The sequence below is a fragment of the Monodon monoceros genome, unplaced genomic scaffold (assembly GCF_005190385.1).
Source record: "Monodon monoceros isolate NGI ecotype Baffin Bay Population unplaced genomic scaffold, NGI_Narwhal_1 Super_Scaffold_4, whole genome shotgun sequence".
NCBI lineage: Eukaryota > Metazoa > Chordata > Mammalia > Artiodactyla > Monodontidae > Monodon > Monodon monoceros.
The window spans coordinates 72,459,107-72,481,375 of NW_021703781.1; the positions used below are offsets into that span (position 1 = coordinate 72,459,107).

The 22,269-nt window shown below is 50.1% G+C and overlaps 1 protein-coding gene across 12 annotated transcripts in view; it reads right to left on the reverse strand.

Moving 5' to 3' along the window:
• FGFR2 (fibroblast growth factor receptor 2) overlaps positions 1-22,242 on the reverse strand; it is a 103,970-nt gene extending 81,728 nt beyond the window's left edge. For all 12 annotated transcript variants that reach the window (XM_029244690.1, XM_029244700.1, XM_029244698.1 and 9 more), the window contains exons 1-2: positions 21,820-22,242; positions 17,715-18,006 (exon numbers count right to left, since the gene is read on the reverse strand). In XM_029244690.1, the coding sequence (XP_029100523.1) occupies positions 17,715-17,880 (166 nt within the window). In that variant the 5' untranslated portion in view covers positions 17,881-18,006; positions 21,820-22,242. The remainder of the gene's footprint in view (positions 1-17,714; positions 18,007-21,819) is intronic.
• Positions 22,243-22,269: the final 27 nt, after the last annotated feature.

Consider the following 22,269-nt stretch of genomic DNA (forward strand, 5'->3'; position numbering starts at 1 on the left):
TAAAAGTGTTAAACAAACAAGGCGCTGAGTTTACTTTCTGGGAGGACGAAAAGGCACGTGTTTCTACTTGCTGAGGCCACACGCCTGGCGGGGGCAGCTCGGCTGTGCAGATCTTTGGTTGCATCAATCTGAACTTTCTCCCCACAAGTTTCAAACACTTGAGAAGCACAAGTGGCATCTTATCACACAGCTGCTTTCCAATAAATGGACTAATCTGATATTAAAAAATGAGAGATGGGCATCTCTGCAGCTCATCAAAAAGTGAATGGTGTGACTAACAGCCACCACTGCATACGGCTGGTGTGTGATTCCTGTCCGGAGCTGCATCTCCTTCCCACCCCTAAGAAACTCTGAAGCCGGGATGCCTTGGGAGCTACTGGAATGTAGAACTGAGGGGCCTCCAACAGCGGAGAGGAGATTGAGGAGGCGAGGGCTGCCTGACACCCCAAGTCCCGCAGTGGATCAGGGCAGAGGTGTGACATCACGCTGATGTCACCAGCTTTACTTCACAGGAAATCAACACAGCGAAATCAATCCTTGCTGGGGGTGAGCAGAGCCCAGGGAGGGGCAAGTCTTGTAAAAAGTCAGAAAAGGCTGTGGTTTCTGGGACTTCGCTGTACATGACCAGCTGAATTCTTCCCTGGTGTCTTCGGGAGGCCGTCTTGAGACAATTGGAGAGAATTGGAACAGGAGAGAATTTGGAACAGGGAGCTATTTCAGGTAACACTTGATGCTGCTGTACCAGCCATAGCAGCACTTCAGACTGTCACTTTTTATAATGTTTGCCTATAAACTTTTCCCGTGTGGTTTTTGAAATGGCGCCCAAATGCAAACAGAGAACAGATGGGAAACCCGCGTCTTGCCCTGTCCAATCATTTCGTGGAGAATGGATGACAGATTTAAACTGTTAAGGAAGAAAAGAGCCGCATATGCCAAGGGGACAACTAACTACACAAATTCAGCCTTTTCTGGGGTTTCCTAGGGACCAGTGTCTTTTCAAAGGTCAAGATGATCACAGCAAAGAAATGGGAGCCCCAGCTTCAAGGATGCAGGGGGTCACCCCTGGAATGCATCCCCCCCTGAGGTCTCTCCATCTGAGAAAGTCAGGGGCATCCAAGCCCTAAAGACATTCCTCCAGGAAGGGGAAGAAATGGAGAAAGAAATCCCTAAACAGATTCCTCAGCAAGAGAGGAGGGGAGGAAGAGACAGGGAAAGGGGTGTCCTGCTAGGGGGTATGGGTGGCAGGCCTCCCCGGGAACTACGACACCAGCATGTGAGGCAAGAGTAGTAAAACAGCCCTGGTTTCCTGGTGCCCTCCCGACCTTCTGCCACCTTGCACGAGAGGAATAAATATCACTGCTGTGGGGCTGCCACTGTCTTGACAGAAGAAATACACAGGACGCAGCTGTACACGTCACCACAATGTCACGGGGCACAGAGCAGGTAAGTGTCTGTTTCAGACTCGTCCTCCTGGTCTTTACGATGGCCCGTAGAGGCCACACTCCAGTCCCGGTAAGAAGTTTCAACTGGCCAACCCCCCAGTTCCTGTCCATAGGAACAGAATACAGAATCCCTCACATACACAGCACTGCCGAAGTACTTTCTACCAGCCGGAACGGAGGGAGTCTGGACAGACAGACATCTATATCGCATTACTTTTCCGTAATCCATGATGTCTTAGAGCACAGGGGCTTTGGAAGAGCGAAGCCCACACTTTTCTATGGCACAGTTCCCATCTAGGTGGCATCAAAACTTAGCCGTAGAAAGATTTAAAGGTCCTAGTGTCCCTGCAATCAAGTCAGAAATGACCACCCTCGCGTGCCCTAGCACGGGGGGTTCCGCAGACACCCAGATGGCAGCAGCAGAGCTGGCTGTTTTCAGCTCAGACAGGCTCGAAGCTTCTCCTTTACGAGACCGGGCTTGCAGGAGACAAAATCCGGGCCTCAAACAGAGGCCTTATAAGGCCTGGGTACTACTTGTTCCTTAAGGGGGGAAGGGAGAGACAAAAACTCTGCACAATATAAAGATAAAAGCTCTCTACCTCAAGAAATACTGCCAACATGAAAATGGGGGCCTCAAAGAATTCAAAGCACTGGAACACAGATAAGCAAACAGGCTGCAGTTTTCTCTTCCAACCCTTTGTCGGGGTGTCTTGCAGACTCACGTCAGGACTTAAAACTCTCCTTGGCGGTATCACGGGGGCCAGGACAACCACTAATAGCTGTCTCTGCCACAGTAGCCTGACTGTTCCAGAAACTCTAGCCTGGCTCGCATTCCTGGTGATCAGATGGGATAATGGCTAATGCTTCCAATATGGTAACCATTAAAAATTATATATTTAGGCACACCCCTCATATAATTTAGGTCTGTCTTTGAGAAACACGGTGAACAGCTCTCCAAGTTTGAAAAGAAATGATGCTGTTACCTAAGAGAAAATAAAAATGTGGAAATAGTAAAGTGCCTAAGAAAGTACCCATTTAAGAGTGAGTCACCATTATCGCCCAATATTCGGACCCAAAACGCGGAAATATTCACCCTGTATTTTGTCAGCATCCCATCTTCTTTTGATCCAAGGTTTTAGGCTATTAATGACAGTGTCCTCCAAAAGGAAGCAAGAGGGACACAAAAGAGGTTTTCTCCTGGTCACAACGCGTGCATCGAACTCACGTTCGGAGAGCAAAATTCCCACGGGACCACCAGGAGGAGGGTACGGAACAGAAGCACCTGCATGAAATCCCTAGATATTGGTAGCTTTGCTTGAGCAAGAAGTTCAAAATTGAGCCCTTTGTTCAAAACCCAATTCCCAGAGAGACAAGCCATCAGGGTATCTAGTGCCCAGGAAGCAGAAACTGGCACTAAGAGTTGTGTCAAAGTAGCTCCCCTGCCCCAGGTCGGATATACAGTGAGCCTATGTGTTCAGCCACCTGGTCATCCAGGCCCTGAGCCTGCCTTCTGGGAACATGCTTGCTAGACACGGCGGAGGAGGCTGGCCCTTCTCGAAATCTAGGCTTCCTAGGGCATGCTGTTCTAGGAAAAACCACATCATCAAAAAGCTGGCCCTGCCGACTGACTGAGACCACTGGAAAATCTGTCTCTTTTTCTCAGCAGAAGGTTTTGTACTCCCTGTATCACCACAACCAGGAAGGGAAAAGGGGGGAACGGGGATGGGGGCGTCGCGAGGAGGTAAAGGAATGAAGGGATGAACGGGATCTGCCTGAGCTCTAGGAGCACCCTCTTTAAGGTCGAAAGTGGGCTTGCAGAGGCATCACCTGTAAAATGAACAAACATCATCTCCGGTCCTGAAAAACGCATCCTCTGCCCCCCAAAACAGTTTTGTCCCCAAGTAGCCCTCCTCACTGTACAGAGTGGGAGGCCACCTTCCTCATCCGATGCTCCTTCAATTCCTGGAGCTGTTCCCTGTGGTACCTTAGCGTTTAGTCTCACTTCTGTCCCCTCCCTGGTGACTCTTCAGAAAAGGCAAGGACAGGCTGGGGAGGTTAAAAGACCAGACTTAGAACAGGCCTGAGTCTCAACTCTGCCACTTAGAAATTGTGTGACCCAGGACAGGGCCCTCAGCTTTCTAATCACTTCGTCGTTCTTCCCCTGCAAACCAGGAACAACCATAACTGACAGTGCACGGAAAGCACCAAGCACAATGCCCAGCACTTAGCGAGCACTCAAAAGTACCAGCCGTGGGGAAGAACTTGTGGCTGAAAGCCTTATTCCGGGGCTGCAGTTGGCTAACCGTGAACGGAGGAAACGCCCCTGACCAGGTCTTCTCAGCGTGGAAGGCTGGCGATGATAGGAAAGGGAGAGCCCCTAACACACAGTTTAGCGCCTATTTACCTACAGCGGCATGCTGTTTTCTGCTGGCGTGTGTGTGTGTGTGCGCACACGCGTGTGAACATGTGTTCTCAAGAACAGGAACGTGCATGGAGACCTTCCTGCCCTTCTGGGAATCCCCTCCCCGCCCCGCATACCTGTGGATACGCTCTGAATTCCACCCCCAGCTCCTCTGGTCCTTCTCCCTGTATTCTGATCTCCTCCATCTCTGCAGCTTTTCCCACCCCTACATGGCAATGCCACTCAAGTCCCTGCCTGCAGGTTCACATTTCCACCTGCCCGAGGGAACACATTACCTGGGTGTCTACAGAGGTCCTATCTAAAACAGGCAGATGACCTTCAACCTCTTCCTCTAGCCTCTTGCTGAATGGAGTCACCACGTGACATCAACTCAAGCTCCAAATCCACCCTAAAGCACCTCTGCTCCCTCTCGCCTCCCACCTCGTCAGTCCCCACATCTCCTCCCCTATTCAGTCTGTCTCTGCAACAGCTCTGGAGATAAAGCAAGGGCGGCTTTCAGTCCCACGGGCCCACTACTCCAGGCCTCTACCATCTCTCCGAAAGAGCTCTGCAACACCCCCCAACCCATCACCCGTGGGCCGCCCCCTGTGTCCTTCATGAGCCACTAGAGCAATCTTCTGAAGAGCAAATCTTACCACTACTTAAAAAAAAAAAAAAAAAAAGGCACAGACTGCTCCACACTTCGACAGGGTGAAACCCAAAGAACATCACCCACACTAAGGCCCTGGCTGCTCCTGGCCCCAGATCCCGCTCTACCCTCTCTCTCACACCCGAGGCTTGTCTGTTCACATGGGCACTGTTCCCTCTACCTGCATCCCCTGTCCCGATACTCTGCGTGGCAAACTCCTATTCAGCCTTCAAAGCCCAGCTCAAATATCATCTCCTCTGATTCCCATTAAGACAGATTGCATGGCTCCCATCTCCAATTCATCAGGTCTTTGTTTATCCATCTAGTATACTCCCAGCAGAATACAGTCTGCCTCCACCCACCCACTCCAATTGAGAGCTGGGGGCGGGGGAGGGCGGAGCGGAGGAGGGGGGCTCTGCTTCTCAGCCTTTACTTTGCATAAAGATCACCCAGACACAGCTTCCAGGGCCCCCCTTCTAAAGTTTCTAGGTCAGGAGGCCTGAGGTGGGGTCTGAGATTCTGGATTTCCCACAAGTTCCCGGGGAATGCTGATACTGCTGGTCCAAGGGCCGCCTTGTGAGATGTTCAGCTCCAGTGTCTAAGGACAAGCTTTAGACCTGCTGCGGCAGTGATGAACCCTGTCAACTCGGGCGGCCCCTTCTCCTCCCTGAGCCTCAGAGTCCTGGTCTGTAGAAGAGGCTACCTCCAGGCTAGGTCAAGGTCACCACGGGGACAAAACCAGAGACTGCCTGGGAAGGCTTTTGTAAAGTGGGGGGCACACCTAAGAGAAGCCTCCACCCCGGCAGGGGTGCCCTGCCTGCCTACCCCTCAGCACTGGCCAGAGCAGGCCAGGCTCCTGCTTGTGGGCTGTAGCTTGATACTTTTTTTTTTTAACTTTTGAATTTTATTTTATTTTTTTATACAGCAGGTCCTTATTAGTCATCCATTTTATACACATCAGTGTATACATGTCAATACCACTCTCCCATTTCATCCCACCACCACCCCACCCCCCGCCGCTTTCCCCCCTTGGCATCCATACATTTGTGCTCTACACCTGTGTCTCTATTTCTGCCCTGCAAACCGGTTCACCTGTACCATTTTTCTAGGTTCCACATACATGCGTTAATATACGGTATTTGTTTTTCCCTTTCTGACTTACTTCACCCTGTATGACAGTCTCTAGATCTGTCCACGTCTCTACAAATGACCCAATTTTGTTCCTTTTTATGGCTGAGTAATATATTAACTGATCAGCAGATTACATTTTTCCAATCACATGGGAACCTCAATTTGAATTTGTCTGATTTTAAAAAGGGGCTTTCTTTCAAATGAACAAATCTGCCACATCATATATATGTAAGTTACCAAAGTGGGGATTTCTGGAATGTTCCCAAATGGAACTAAACATCCAAGGATCTTGTGAGAGTCGTCGTCATCAACGGCTATGTACAACACCTGTTTGATTACTTTTGTAAGGGAAGAAGCCTGTGGCTTATTAAAATACCATTTACTATTCATCCATCCAACAAATTTGAGATAACTGATATTTGTATGGGGGGCACGGTAACCCCCCAAAGAACTCCCTAGAAAAGAGGATCCCAGCTGGGCTCAGGGATGACTCACTGCAACCCGACAGCAGGCCATGAAAACCCCTGAACGCCAGACCCAGAGGCCACTAGCTTGAGGACCTGGGCTCCAGTGAGCGGGGTAGTTGGCCTGCGTTCCAGAGAGCATGCTCCAAAGCCCCGCAGCCTGACTGCATTTAGAAGCAAGTTTTCAGGGGCGGCCGCCTTTCCACCTTAGTGTTACCTGTGGCTCACATGGCCCCGCTCCTGACATAAATGGTGCCAACTCCAGGGGATACATTTGCCCTCTAAGTCCCGTAAAGGTCAGATCAATGTCCAAATCCTATTGGACATTTTCCCGAGCCCCTCCCTCAGCGAGTACGTTCTGAATACATGAATACTTTTAAAGCGGCCCCATCGGCAAATGAGAGGGGAAACAAAGGGGAAGCTTGACGAGGAGAGAGGGAGGTGAAGAGTTACTCCTTGAGGGCAAGGCTGCCTCGGGTTCTGCAACTCAGGACCTTTTGGGGGTATTGTTCAGCAAGTTTACTTAAAGGGCTCGGCCTTTCTTCTCTCAGCAGGACCCCAGTTCTAACACCCGTTCGGAGCCTGCAGATGTGTCCCCAGACTGGTCCCCCCTCCAGCAGCATCCCAGCCATTTGCAAATGAAGGGACAGCAGCTGGATACTGGGAAACAGATGGGCCTCCTCATTTGAATGGGTTTGATCTGGCAGCCCGGGCCTCAGCAAGTTCAGGCCCGGCCAGCGCTGAAATCCGGCTCAGGCAGGCGAAGGCACAGATTCCTAGCCCGAGGGGTCTTCAGCGAGCGGCTCGATCAGAATGGCCCCTGGCAGAGGTCTCCCTGAAGTCAGAGGGGGCGGAGAGCCTCTGTGGTGGGCAGGGCCCATTCCCAGCCGGGGCCCCGGGCCGGCAGGACCCAGAAAGGCAGGACAAGCCACAGGGATCACTTTTCTCCCGTGATATGCAGAGAAAAGAAAAAGCCTCCCTAGGGGAATCCTGTGCCTGAGGATTGAAACCACATTCATTCAGGAAATTCCAAATTAAGACAGGCGCCACCGTGGTTAACCTTTCTCCCCAACCCTAAGCCGCCTATGTGCAGAGAGGTAAAAACTTCAAGGAACCAAACTTTGAAGAGCCCCTACCTCCTAATAGAGCCCCTTTCAAAACCCTCGGGAGCATTTGCTCTTGGAAAGGCTGTGCACGGCTCCCCAGCATCTTGGCTTCCCAAGACGTGGACAGGGCGTACCAGGGTCTTTCTTAAGCTGAGATTGTGCACCCCTCTCCATGGAAAGAGGAGGAAGCCTTGTTTGAATCGCTGAGTGCCCAGGTGAGGCCCCCGAGAGGGGACCAGAATCGTGTTCACTAGGTCTCCCTGGCTCCCCGGGGCCGTCTCCCCGCATCCACGTGGGTCTGGTAAGGAACTGCAGCTCCAGACTGTCAAGGAGCGAGGAGATGCCCCACTCAAGTGGCGGCTGAGGGCTGCCCGTGACCTCCTGACTCGCCATACCTTTAAGGGTAGGTACCTCTCACCGGACAGCAGAGAGGTCAGGAGGATTCCCAAAGTGGGCACAGAGCAACCTAGCCGGCACACCTGGCCGGGGCTGACTAGGGCCAACGCGGTGAACTTACCAGCAAATCAAGGCGGCACCCACTGCCTTCAAGACCAGCCTCAGGAAGGCGCACGGTTGAAAGACCCAGAAAAACCCTTAACATGGCACGTAGGCTGCCTCCAGCCCCGCCTGGCCTGGCCTACTTCCGCAGCCCCATCTCTAGCACACTGGCCTCCTCGGGGTTCCCCGAATCCCTCTGAGACACACCATGCTTTTACTTCGGATTACCTTCACCTCAGACTGGAAGTTGCCCCTTCGTTTTTTGCAAGTATCTGACAAATGCCAGTCCCATTCCCCGCCCCCCCATCCCCCCCAACTCAACAGGACTTGAGACTTCTCTGCTTGTCATTCTATCCCCACAGAGCCCGGCACACAGTAGGACATAGCAGGGCCTCAACATACTTGGGGGACAAACTCAAAGGAGCCACAGCAACGACGCTGCAATCTGAAAGGTGTGCCGTAGTAATGACCTTGGCTCTGGAAGCTGTGGCCGCACCAGGGCTGAGAGGCTCAGAGGGAACCGCGCAGTGTCACCTTCCAGCCAAGCATCCTACAACTTCTCACCCACACGGAGCCCCCCTTCTGGATGCCTGCGTCTTCTGCATCACCGAGCAGGTGGCCGGCACGGAATGCAACTGGCTGAACCAGGCTTGATTCACCTCCACGTCGGGCTGGAACCGCTCAGAGTTCACTTTCTTTTTTTTTTTAAAACCACCAAACTGAACTTCATTTGCTTTAAAAACGGGCTCTGCTCCCCGGCCTCTTTTTTTCCCTCGGGACACCCTTCCTGGCCAAGGCTACAGGAAGTATATAGGTGTTGCTGCTTCTGCCCTTTCGTTCTGGGAATTTTTCCCCCTTTTTTCCCCCCCTTTTATTTATTTATTTATTTTTGCTTTCCTAGCTTCTGACATTAGAGGGCTCAGTATCTGTCCATGACCACAGGTTGCAGGAGCCCCAGGTATACCAGTCTGCAGAGATAGGCCCTGACCCCACCTCAAACCAGAAATGCTGAAGAAAAGCTTGATGCAATGTCAAACTGACAACCAAAACTGAACACTGAGTAGGTCCCAGAGCAGACCGTCTGAAGCACCTGGGACGAGGAAAACGGGATGGCCTCGTGCTGCTGCCTTGAGGGCCGGCCCTTCCTGCTGTGACTCCTGCCGCATGACACTGTCTCGGGCTCCGCGCAGTCTCCCTCTGGTCTCCTGCACAGCAGAGAGGGTTAGCTTCTCACCAATAAGCGACGTACCACCAGAGGCCATTCCAGAAGAATCACGAAGTGGTAATTATTGGAATGGTTGTACTGTCTACGACTTTTCTTCAAATAGCTTTAGGGGAATAGATGTGGACAGATGAGAAGAAACTGCATCAACCAGCACTGTCCTTACATGTTTCAGAGTCAAATGACAGATTTAAGAATGAGCAGCTCCCCACAGTATTCCACAGAAGAGTCACCTGCTCAGGAAAGAGGAGGCCACTGGGAAATCTTTGTTGCACCAATCAATGTACCCCAAAGCCTGGACACACACTCACTACCTATGGGGCCTTGGAGGAATCATTTCATCTCCAAGAGTCTCAGTCAAGAGTCTCAGCCATAAAATGCGAATGTGGATAGCTGGGGTCAGCTGCATGACTAAGATGAGAGATGGTGGCGGGAGGAGGTATTGGAGGAAGGTGGTTCAGAAGGTACAAAATTCCAGTTAGCAGGGAAATAAGTACCAGGGGTATAATGTACAGCGTGATGACTAGAGTTAACACTGCTCTGTGGTTGGTATATGTGAATGTCATTAAGAGAGTTAATCCCAGAATATTTTTTTCTTTTTCTTTTTTTGTGTCTGTATGAGATGATGGATGTTAGCTAAACTTATCGTGGTAATCATTTCACAATATATGTAACTCAAATGGTTATGCCATACATCTTAAACAGTGCTGCCTATTATATCTCAATAAAACTGGGGAAAGAGATTAGAGATAACATGTCAAGGCACCTATAGCACGATGTCCAACACACAGCAGGCACTTAACAGATGGCAAGAAGAACTACTGTTACCACCAGCTGCACCCTCAACCTCTCAGGGACACGACCCCATCCACGCTGCCCACCCCCACTCACACCCCCAGCACCACGGGCACCAGAACAATCTCCTTGAGCCCCCTTCCACGAAGACTGGAAGCCCAGCCACCTGTGCACCTAAGGAAGGCCCAGCAGGCTGCCCGGGGGAAGTCACCACAGGCCAACCTGGCAGAGCCTATCATAACATACTATGGAGCTCCCCTCACGGGCCAGGACAAAAGCAGAGCATATGACACCCCCCTTCCCCGCCAACCAATCCCATAAACCTCTCTCCAACCTTCTCTTTTTTTTTTGGCTGTGCTGCGTGGCATGCAGGATCTTAGTTCCCTGACCAGGGATTGAACCCGCGCCCCCTGCAGTGGAAGTGCAGTGTCCTAACCATTGGACTCCAGGGAAGTCCCTCTCCATCCTTCTTCACAGGGCCTCTTGACAATCCTTTGTTTGGAAGCCCCAAGCACAGAACTCCTTGCCAAAATATACTGCTCCTTATGAAGCACATATCCTGCCGTTATTACATAGCCACAACTGACTTTTTTCGACAGGGAAAAAAAATGTCAACCCTGAACCATTTGGACTGCAAGCAGCAAGAGGACCCCATTTCTAAGGTCCAGACTTGTAAATGCCCAGGATAATACAAAGGGTTGGACAGGCTCCCTTTCTACTTTAATTAAAGTAAATGCCTCTCATCAGAAGATTTGTCATTGTATATCATAGGGTAAACATCCCAGAAATATTGGTTTGACATCCTATCTCAGGTTTTTACCTCTACAAGGAAGTGGGGTGGGGCAGGGAGGAAACTAGCATTTACTGAGCACCTACTATGTGCCAGGAACTACTGTATGGGCTTTACATACACTTGCATTTGATCGTCATGGTCCCCCTTTCAAGATAGATGTTATCAGACCCACTTTTAGATAAAGAAAGAGAGGCTCAGAGAGGTTATCTAACTTATCCAAGGTCACAGCACCAGTAGATAATGGAAAGATTCAAATCTCCTTTGTTTAGCTCCCAAGGCCAGTTCCTTCTGTGAGTTAAGGTCCCCAGAAAGCACATTACATACCATTTTAAATGATTTTATCCATTTCTACGGAAAAAAAAAAAAAAGTCAGATGCAGAATTTAGGATAATAACATAGAGTATTCCTGGTCTTTTAAAGATCTGGGTGATTTTCTGTTTGAACCCTAGGATGTATAGTTAATTGTGCGCCTGCCTGGGTCAGCTAAAAAGGCAACAAGTTTTGGTCAAGATCCAGGAGGCTTAGTGGGATGGGAAGGAGGTGCCTTTCTTTGGGCGGGGGTTAGGGGCGGCCACCACCTGTGCAGCCAGCTTTCGGGATCTTAGTTCCCCGACCAGGGACTGAACCCGGGCCCTCGGCAGTGAAAGCACAGAGTCCTAACCACTGGACCGCCATGGAACTCCCAAAGGAAGGAGGTGCCTTGAAGGCAGCCACACTCCTTTGGGGCAAACTCACTGTCTACTCACAATCTGAAGTGTAAGGGTTTTCAAAGAGTTTAAACCCTAAACTCACCACTGCAAAGATCTTTCTATACATTTTATAGCACCTCCCCACCTCCTACCTCCCCTGCTCCCTGCAACACACAAAGTTGGACTTTTCGATGTCTTTATATTCTTAAAACATTACAGCTGGTTATGTATGGCAAAACTTAACAGTAAACTGGCCTTTAAAAAGAGGTCACACATAGTAACTCAGAAGAAGTTCTAGCGTTAGAAAATAATCATGACAATATATACAGAGTTTACCGTATTAATGTCAGAGCTCAGAACTGGGTTCTTTCTTTCAAGTAAAGTGCTGTATATAAATCATAAAATATATATGTCCCTTGACCTCAATTCTGAATCTGTCAGTCTTTTCCTTATAAGCTATTTTTTTGACCTCCCCATAAAACACGTTCACCATGACCTGACATTCTATATATGTGCATTCCATTCAGACACGACTCGGAATTTACCATGCTTCAGCTGGACAGGGGTTAGAGCAAAGAGTAGGCCACACCGTAGCTCCCTCAGTACAGTCAAAAAGGAGTTGAAATTTTTAATATTCACATGAAATGGCAAAAGTCCAGAATGGGACGTAACTACTTATGGGATTCCAAAGTGGAATAAATGACAACAGCTCACACCCAACATCTTAAAACTCCATCATGGTACAAGTTTCCTAAAACCAAAATTACTGAAACTCTAAAGCATGCCTATTCTACTTGATTTGCACTCTTCATGGACAACAGTGGTCTAGCCTGATAATTTAAAATATCCTTTTGCATGATTATATAAACGGTAAAAGCTTGACGTTACACAAACAGAGGCCAGTGAAAGCCTGCAACCACCATCTACCACTGATGTGGCTACCATTTTGGGTTTCCTGTCATGCCCAAAACCGGGGTAGTAACAATCAGAGCACGGGGGAAAAAAAACTTGGGAAAAGTGTGACCTTTGTTAACTTCAAAAGGAAACATCTCCAAGACGTGGGGGCCCATCATAGTGAAAAGGCCAGCAGCTTGTTCAACCAGACTTCTTTACAGAACTCGGCCTCAGCTCCCTTCCCCACCTCCTCCCATTCCCTGATCGAGGAAAGCCAGAGCTGAACCTGGCTGGGTCACTCCAGGTCTATCTGGGTAAGCAGGAGGAAGTGGCCAGTTTGTGCAGACTCTCGGGCTGCCAGAAAGCCTTAAGGCTTCCCATGAAGATAAACACTGTCCGCAAAATGGAACACGAGTTGTGCGTAGCTTTAAAAACTCAAGTTCAAGAGCCTCTAAGCCTCTGAGGAGTCAAAGCTGAATTCTTCGGGGTTTGTTCATCTTGGATATAATGATCAGAAACCCACCTCTTTGGCTTGAGGCCAAACGTTCAGCCCTTACATTAGGTTCACGATTCAGCCACATACGGCCTTCAGCACTGTCACCATCAGTTAAAAGAAATTACTGCTAAGATGGCAAGGCAGAGAGAAGGACGTGGGGTGAGGGTGTGGCATCAGGCATTGCAATGCCAGGGAAGCCGGAAAAGCAGAGCCACCTCTAAATCCCACTTGGATGCAGCAAAAGCATAAGAAGGATGCAGAACCTAAGGCTAAAGTCATCCCTCCAGGAAAACAAAATAATAATAAAGACCATGGGCCTTTTTGCACAGCCTCATAAAACCCACTGGATCAGAATCATTTGTGGGACAGCCTGAAAAACTTCCGAACAATCACTTCTGAATTGCTTACCAAGGCAAGCACCCTGCTAAGAGTCAAACCGACACAGCAGAAAGTAGCACACTAGCTGTATTTCCTACCGAGCCTAAGATGCCGGCACCCAAAAATCAATTTCCCACATTTTCCTTTAAAGACTAAAATTAGACAGCATTTTTAATGGAAACGTAAAATTAAGCCTGACTCTGATGAAAGAGGGGGACAGCCTCTTAACAATTACCCTGGATAAGTAAATACCCAAACAAGAGACTACAAATGGGAGGGCTCCTGGACACATTTTATTGAGAATACAAACATTAAACAAAACTCTTCCTGTTTAAACACTACCCCAGTTATTTCATAGCCATGTAATTATTCATTAAGTCTGATATTGGAAACATCTCATATTGGATTGCTCTAGTTATTTGAATTCTCCCCCTCAGCTGAGTGGGAAACACTTGAGAGCAACAAGTCTTCAGTTATGGCCTAGCAAGGACTAGTCACCTAGTAGGTACTCAGTGTTTTAACTGGTTAAAATAAAAAGGCAAAATACAAACACACACACACACACACACACACACACACACACACACACACACTTGGAATTTGGATGAGAGCGAGCCAGTATAGAAAGTATACAAATACCAATTCTCTGGGCTTGCCAAATTTTTGCTCTAGAAGTAATATTAAACACAGCTCTTTGTCTATGAATTGTGAAATACTTTATATACTAATAAAGAATGTGTACTTCATTGTGTATTGAACTGCATAAGCCTACGTTTGGTTTAATTTACCAAGAATAAGTCCTTGTTCCTAAGCTATCAAGTTACAGTCAACTCTTAAATATTAACACTCATACTGAGGAACAAAGATGCAGATAATAAAAAACAGAAGATTATTTTAAATCATTCATTCTTGGTATGCGGATATATTCTTTTTTTTCTTTTCTTTTAACTTGCAATTAAATGCGTATGGCTGATATCATGGCATTTACAATACTACTAACAAAGGACTTAAACCATACTGGAAAAATCTGAGGTAAGGAGGTCTCCGTGTGGACCCCATGCTCAATCTCTCTGCTACTGAACTTTGGACCAGCTCACATCAGTCAGGATCACCTTGCCCAAAAATTGATTACAAAAAAAAAAAAAAAAAAAAGGCATACTACTTTCTTCCCAGGTTGTTGCTTTTCAGAATGACACTTTGTGGAGGGTGGAAAAGTAATAAAGGGTCTTGGGTTGGAAAAGCCCTTTTATTTTAGCTCCTACTGGGCTGATGTAAACAAAGATGTGGTTAATGTCAACAATGACTTAATTAACCAGAGTAGGTGACAATGTCAGGAAGAACTTGAAAGTAAGAGTCGCCTCCACCCCAAGGTAATCAAGCTTGACTATACTTTAAATAATTACAATCTTAATCAACAGAACAGTACTTGGCATTGAGGACTGGCCCCTTTGAGTCAACTGAGTTTAAACCCTTCGCAGCTGGTCACCTACAAAAATGAACGACCAGTTGAAAATATTCATTTTTAGTCTGGAATATTAACAACTAAAATCTTCTAGAGATTATTTTCTTCTTAAGTCAGTTGAGTAGACCCAAACCTACTGCTACCACTTCAGAATGTGTCCAGAGACAAATGATATAAGACAGACGATGGGATATATGATACGATGATGGATGGGACAGACGACATGATACTGTACAAAGCTGGGACAATTGGAAAAGGACCCTCTAGCATTAGGGCTCCTTCCTGGAACTTAGTTACCTTTTTCTCCGCACAAATTTTCCTCTGGTCCAGCCCGATACACATTATCTAAACTGAGCTTCCCAATTAGCAAAACAAAAATAAGATAAGGCCTTGTGCACTAGAAGGTCAAGGTTGAACTTATTTTAACCAAAGCTACAGTTAAACTCACCATGGAGGACAGACAGGGACTGATGGACACACATGGATGGGGGACACTCTGTCTGTCTCTCTCCAATTCGCTGGTACCACAGCCTAAACTGGAGCTGCCCCACTTAGTCTGCTTCCAGTTGCTAAAAATCTCCTCTTCCTCATCTATAATTAGATTACCTTCCTAACAACCTCTGACACCAAAGCAAAACTCTGGCATTGGAAGAACTCATCTTAGGGCTCAAATCAGTTGAAAGGGGAAGTACAGACCCTACAGAAAGCAAACACAGCTGCCTGGAAACATGAAGGGCCTCCTCCATTAGAGAGCAACTCTCTACTCAACTGTCTCCAAAAGCCTAGATGTTTCCTGACACTGTGGCAACTGACCCAGCCAGCCCACGGGACCAGGAAGATGCATGTGCCCAGCTCACTGGGAACAATGATGACAACACATCCCAGGTGCCAGGCCCTGTGCTAACCGCACTTCACGTCCAGGCCCACCTAAATCTCCCAGCAAGCTTTTGAGGCAGGTCATCAGAACGCTTCTGAGGATATAAATATTCATTTAGCACGAATGAAGAGACCCAGAAGACTGTCTTATCCAACCCTCAGACGACAGAAAGGGAAGGAAACTGAGGTCCAGGGGTTTGTGTGCTTTTCCAAAGTCACCTCTTTGCAGGGTTTTGCGGGGTCCACTAAATCTCTTTTTTTTTTAACCTCTCACGACTCTGGACACAAACCTCATAGAAGCTATGAACCCCGAAATATGCACAGAAGGACACCTGCAAAATATGACCTACCATTTCAGGGAATTCAGGCACCTCCCCTCAACCCGCAAGCGCATCCACAGATGCCACGTTGGGAAGACCTGCTTCCAACAATACTCACATTGTTGGATGCACATTTTTAACAAAGAACCACCGTGCGGACTCCATCCCTGTCCACTGCTTTTCCCCCTCTCTGCCTCACCTCTTTCTTCCAGTATGTGCACACATATTTTAAACTCTCTTCAATAATTAAATATGATAAAAAGAAGTCCTCCAGGACCATTTTACACTTTATGTTGAAATAAACTCCCAATAATGCTGCCCTGGAAGTCTAAATGAAAAATGACATTTTCCTCCTAACCTGGGCCATTCCTGGGAAATCCCAACTCAGCTGCCTCAGTGTGGGCTGAGCCACGCACTCGGGGGAAAACTGGCAATTAGAGAAACATCCATTTTAATTATTAGCAAAATTAAAGAAGTACAGGCATGACTTTCAGAAACCAGGACCCTTTTCCCTCAAGTTAAACCCTTTAAAAATGCATCACCCGGGCTTCCCTGGTGGCGCAGTGGTTGAGAGTCCGCCTGCCGATGTAGGGGACGCAGGTTCGTGCCCCGGTCCGGGAAGATCCCACATGCCGCGGAGCGGCTGGGCCCGTGAGCCATGGCCGCTGAGCCTGCGCGTCCGGAGCCTGTGCTCCGCAACGGGAGAGGCCACAACAGTGAGAGGCCCGTGTACAGCAAAAAAAAAAAATCATCACCACTGCACATTACAGCCATGCTTATGTCACAAGGAGGCAGTCACAGACACAAGCTCCTACCAGATTTCCTTCCCGGAGATCTGGAAACCTCGGCGATGTCACCGCACCTGTTCATTATAAAGCCTCCGTACCTCTGTGTAAGGAAAAGGGCACGAGCCTCATCTCACGACTGCTGGACTGCTTCCGGTAAGAAGTCCCTTCGTCTTAGAAAAAGATATGCCTTTATGCTTCCTGACTCAGGGTCTCAGCGGGAGCCCCCCTTGGATGGGGACGCAGCCCTCCCTCCCGCATGGTCCTAGACGGGCTTGCGGTCCTCTTCTGTGCTGGGTGCCTTTCCAGAACAGCTGAGCTGACCCCAGCCCACTCAGGCCCCCGAGCTCAACAGGCACCAGGTGGGCTCTCAGCAAACAGGTTCATTAAGTGGCGATGAGTGCTAGGATCTGCCGTTTTATTCTCAGATTACCACTTGAAAAATAGCTCAGCTACCGATATTCCCTACTGATGACAGATTTCAGTGCTGCACCGAGTCAAGGCTTGGCTACCGACATCTCAGAAGGACCTGCGGAAGAGTTTCCAAATCTGCCCGGCAGGATAATTCAGCCCTGTTCGGTGCTCACAACTGGCCTCACGCCTTTCTGTACCTTCCAAAATGCATAATGTGTTGCCTTCGTGCAATTTCCAAAGCTGAGACACCAACGCACACCCTGTTAGATCTGGAAGTTCTCAGAGATTCAGGAAAGGCCCAGGTACACTTCAAATTGACTTAAAATAGAATGTGCCGCTTTGTGACGTACTGCTTAAGTCTTATGAATTACAGTGGCTCAAAAGAATGTAATGTGCCAAGCACCTCTGTGCTGAACTTCAGAGGCTGCTGTTTCTCCTTAGACAATGAAAATAAAATGTCAGCATTTCAGATGCTGGCAATTTCCCTTAGTGACTCCTTTTGTCAGAAAACAGCAATTCTTTACGCTGTGAGCAAAACTTTCTCCGGTAAGCATGCTCCTGCAGAAAGCCCTAGATGGCCTTCAGCTACAAGCTCCCCCTCCACGGCTCTCCTGGGCACTGGATAAACTGCCCGCTGTCTCCCTCACCCAGGTCAGAGACACGCACATGCCAAAAAACCACCAAACAACACCGCTCTGCCTGCAGTGTCCCAGCTGGGAACCTGCTCTCGTAATCTCTGGCTTGCGGGGAGCAGACAGCCCACTCTCCCTTGCTCTTGGAAGACTCATTTACAACGCGAGGGGCACCTGATTCTCAAACAGGCCTCGACCTAAGTGCCACTTCCCCGGACAAATCCCAAAACAAACTTGGTACCCTGAAAGTGAAATTAAACAACTTACCTTCCGGCTCCACCGTGGTATCCTCAACTAAGTTGAAGGAGGGCCGGGCCAGGGACAAGGTTGCCATGGTGACCACAACCAGGCCGACGAAGCGCCCCCAGCTGACCATGGTTACGGTGCCAATCCCCCGTCCTCTTCCATATCTCCATGTGGACGTTAATCCCATCTGCACACTTCCTCTATGAGCATGGACTGCCTGCAGCAATGCCTTCAGCTGGCGGTGGGCTCGGGAACCGAGGTGCTGTGACAGCCTCTGCTGGCCCTGCAGCCACTTCTGCTGCTGCTGTAGCCTCTAGAGGAGAGAGTCGGCGAGTCAGTGAAATCTTCCCCAACTCCAATTCATTTCAACCCAGTTCTTTTTCATTATCTGCAAATGCCTTCCATCCGCACGTGAGTCCCAGGGGTTTCCACCAGACCCGTCCACAAAAGGTGTTAGGCTGATCGTTTAGAAAGCCTACTTTTAAGAAACAGAGATAAAAAAAAGAGGAGCTGCAGGACACAGATACGTGCAGCCACTTCAGTTAGGCAAAGTGTACTCTCTTCTCCTACCCACTGTCACCTCTACCGCCCTCAAGAAGCAGAAGCAACGTGACCTTAGTTTCAAGGGCAACTGCAAAAGCAAGTTAATGATGCTCGGGCTGGCATACCCAGCCTCTCGTTAACTTCTCTCGGGCCAACTGCACTTCAGAGGCATCTGCTTCTGGGGGCTGGAGCCCTCAGGAAGAAGGGAGACAAGCAAAGTAAAAAGAACCCCAGGAAGGCGACCAAAAATTCCCACCAGTTTACACTTGTCGAGATTCATTTTCAAATGCAGAAATGTATTTCAATCTTTCGCCAAGCAGCCACTTACAAAGAATGAACGGAACTGCAATACATTCAAAGCAGCTGATCCAGAAAGAGATCCGAAGGCTGAATCCCGTTCCACTATGACTAATGGCAACCCAGGCCTAGTGAATGTCTTCAGAGAGAGTGCGTTAAGAAGTGGAGCAAATGCAAATTCTGATGAATATCACAGGCGTTTATTAATGATGCTGCTTCTGATGCTATGTAAATTATTATCAAGGTATGTGATTGGGCCAATAACTTTCAGTATGCTAACCTACTGGCTAAAATTTCAGAGCAGAAATTACAAGGGGGTGCCCAACCTGCTATTCTGTTCACTCATTTGATCCAAAGGCAAAGAAAATTTTCCACACTTAAGAGATTCCAAATAACTTTACATTTGTTCGGTATCAATTACTAAGTATAGAACCGAAATGCACAAACTTTAGAGAATTTGATCAACACAGTCAGATTCTGTGAACTATATATGAATGAACCACATTTTATAGGATTGAGGGTAGGGGTGAGAACTTTCTAAACCCCACGCTCTCTGCATGACTTGATATTTCGAATTATGACTACGATTTCAATACTGCTGGAGCCTCCCCAAAGCTACAGCAGAAAAAACTTTTAGCTTTAACTAAGGATTAAAGTGGGTAAGGGAAAAGAGGATGCTGCCCCACTTCCAGAGGAGGAATAAAGAAAATCTCTGCTTCAAAGAAAGCACATGTGAAATGGTGTGATTCATAGCACAAGCAAGAAAAGCATGTGTGCCCACCCTGTTTTCAGTCTGCTTGAAGGATTTTTTGGCCAACTTTTCTTTCCTCTTCAAGTTAAGAGCCTCAAAAGATAATTCCATATCTATTTCTACATACACGTGGGAGGGAAACACACAAACATTCTCATTGACTTACTAAGCATTTCCAGAATGCATGGGAATTTTCTGCCTCACAGGAACAATCTTAAATCCTGGCAGGAGAGTGGGCCCCAGGCTGCTTCCCCAGCCGCCTCGCCCACCTGTCCCAGCCTAGAGGAGCTTCCTTTGCTCTAGGCAGGAAAGGTGGACAGTAAGTGACCTCAGCTAAATCCCAAACCATTCATTCATCCCATCAGCTTGCACCAGAAACTGACTTTTAGCCATTTCCAGGTCCAGGCCCCGCGGCCACCCCCTTCCCAAATCTCTGGAAGGTGGAGGCCTAGGGCGGCAGGTCTGCACAACTCCTCACCGGACTGGACAAAAGTATGGAGGGACCTCCTAGGCAGGATAATGAGGTCCCCAGGCTCGGTGTTGGGAACACAGGCCCAGCATGCCGCTGGCGGCCACAATTCCAGCTTCCTGCCTTCAATACCATAATCCCTCCTGGAGTCTGAGCCTCAGTGAAAGCCCCAGCGTGTTTATTTTTCCCCTTGAAAGGGAACTCTCTTCTCCGCCTGGGCGCGGGAGGAGTTGTCACCCTCCCAGTGATGGATGGCTCTTCATGGCCACCCGTCCCCCTGGTCCATTTTCACCTCGGCACAAGCCCGCCCCCAAAGACAGGCAAAGTGACAAGCGAGTGGGCTTGGCTGGGGAGTGGTCCCTATGCAGGTCGATGCTGGGCTCCTCGGTTTACCAGAACATTCCCAAACCCCCCACCACCACGCTCCAAGAAGACAGCCCATGCAGCGCCCGCCTCACCTGAGTTTCTACCCCTAAGAGGTTGTCTGCCTGCCTGCCCGCCCATGACGAGCACTTGGGTGTTTTGTTCCCAGTATATTTCACATCAGTCAAGAGAGCCAGGCAAGGTGCGGGGGCGCCCAGGTCCCCCAGGGGGCAGACCCACCTCCTGGCTCAGAGCTTCCCTAGCTCCCCTTCTCCCCACAGCTAACAGGGCAGAGGCCTCTCAAGGGGTCAAATGCGGTGGGTGTGGGGATTCCTCAACATACTGAAATTCTCAAAAAATGCAAAATACAGGCTGACCTGGGACCACCTTCTCTTCCCTGTTAACGCTGGCAAGCCAATGAGGACTTGCCGCCGCTTCGGGAGAACTGAACACCACCAACCCGGCTTCATTGTAGCACTTCTTTCATTTGTTTGCTTGGAATATCTGATTTTCTCCCCCTTCTCTGGGCGCTAAAGAGCTCAGAGAAATTTGCATTTTAATTGACATTCCACGGGGAGAGAGAGAGAGAGAGAGAGAGAGAGAGAGAGAGAGAGAGAGGCTCCCGATTTCTTTTCTATTCAAACTAAACAGTCTTTTCAGATGAAAATGAGTCGAGGCCAGTGGAAGATTTACAGGGATTTGGGACCAAGGGGACAATGGGGTTTTAAATGTTGATAGCGTTTCACACCAAACACATAATGGGTGAAAGCAGGTTTGCCTTTAAGGGTAGGTTTTATTGAATTGGGCGAGAGGAAGGAAGGTCGCGAGGAGAGTCTGCAAGGGAGCGGACGGCGAGGGGAGCGGCGGAGACTCATCGCCCCCGGGCCGGACCTCTGCGCCTGGCCCTCTGGCCACGAGGGTCGGAGCCAGGTCCTGGCCCGGCCCCCAGCTGATTCCCCGGCGCGGTCCGGCAGCCGAAAGAATGAGCGCGCAAGTTAGAACTCGCCTGCGCTTTCGACATCTCCGAGCTGCTGCCGGCGGAGCAGGCAGCGAACTAGAAAAAGTCGGTCCAGTTCGCCCCCTAGCCCCAGGCGCGCCGGGCTCCCTCCAGCGCCGACGGCGGCTGCGGGCCAGGGGCGCCCGGCACTGCAATCGGGGAACCGGAGCAGCCCCTCCCCAAATGTGCCATCCCCGAGCATCTCCTACCCTACAGAGGTGTCGCCGGCCCCACCCCAGCGGCTCCCTCCCGGGGAAGGGCACCCCCGTCGGGGCCTGGATGGGACGGGACGGGTGCTCCCCGGGCCCCGTAACGAGGCACCCCGAAGATGCCCCTCCGAGCTCCGGACCTGAGCGGCTGTGCCACCAGCGAGGCAGCCCCGCCGCTCGCCCGCCAGCTCTGGGGTCGGAGGATCTCGCCGGCCGGAGTTTGACAGGGGGGCGGGTGTGAGCGCCAGAGGCAGATGTCAGCATCTGGATGGGGGTGGTTGAGGCAGAACTTCCCTAACGCCAGCCGTCAGCATGCACCCAGCTCCCCCATCACCTATGCAGCCAAAGAGGAAGAACAGGGAGCGCTCCTCCACAGTGCCAGCCCTCCGCTCGGGGGACCGTGCACCCGGCGGCCCGGGCTTTCACGGCGCCCACTCTCCCGTGGGCCCACTCTCCAGTCCCGCGAGGCTCCCCGAGGGGCCCACCACGGAGGTTACCTTGAATGGCAACGATCCCTGGCGACCGGCTCTGTCCCCGCGCCCGGCGTGGGTCGGCACGGAGCAAACGACGAGCTCCCCCCAAAAAGTGGTCCTTGGGCCCTCGCCGGCGCCAAGGCTCCGAGGCTTCACGCGCACCCCAGGTTGCGGAGGCGCGCGGGCATGACGCCCGCAGGCTGCGCTTGGATTTGGGGAGCGAGAGGAAGAAAGGACTCAGGCTTGGCGTTTCCTCCAGCAAACTTTGCTCGCAACTTGCGAACGCTCGGAGCGCGCAGGAAAGCCGCGGCCTCGGGGCGCCCGGGGCTCGCGGCCGGGCCCAGCCAGCATGGAAAGGAGTCGCCGCGCGGGGCCAGCTACGCCGCGCGCAGACCCCGCGGCGCCCGAGCTTTGTGGCGGCCGCGCTCGCTCGCTCGCCCGCTCGCCCGCTCGCTCCGCAACCGCCGCCCGCCC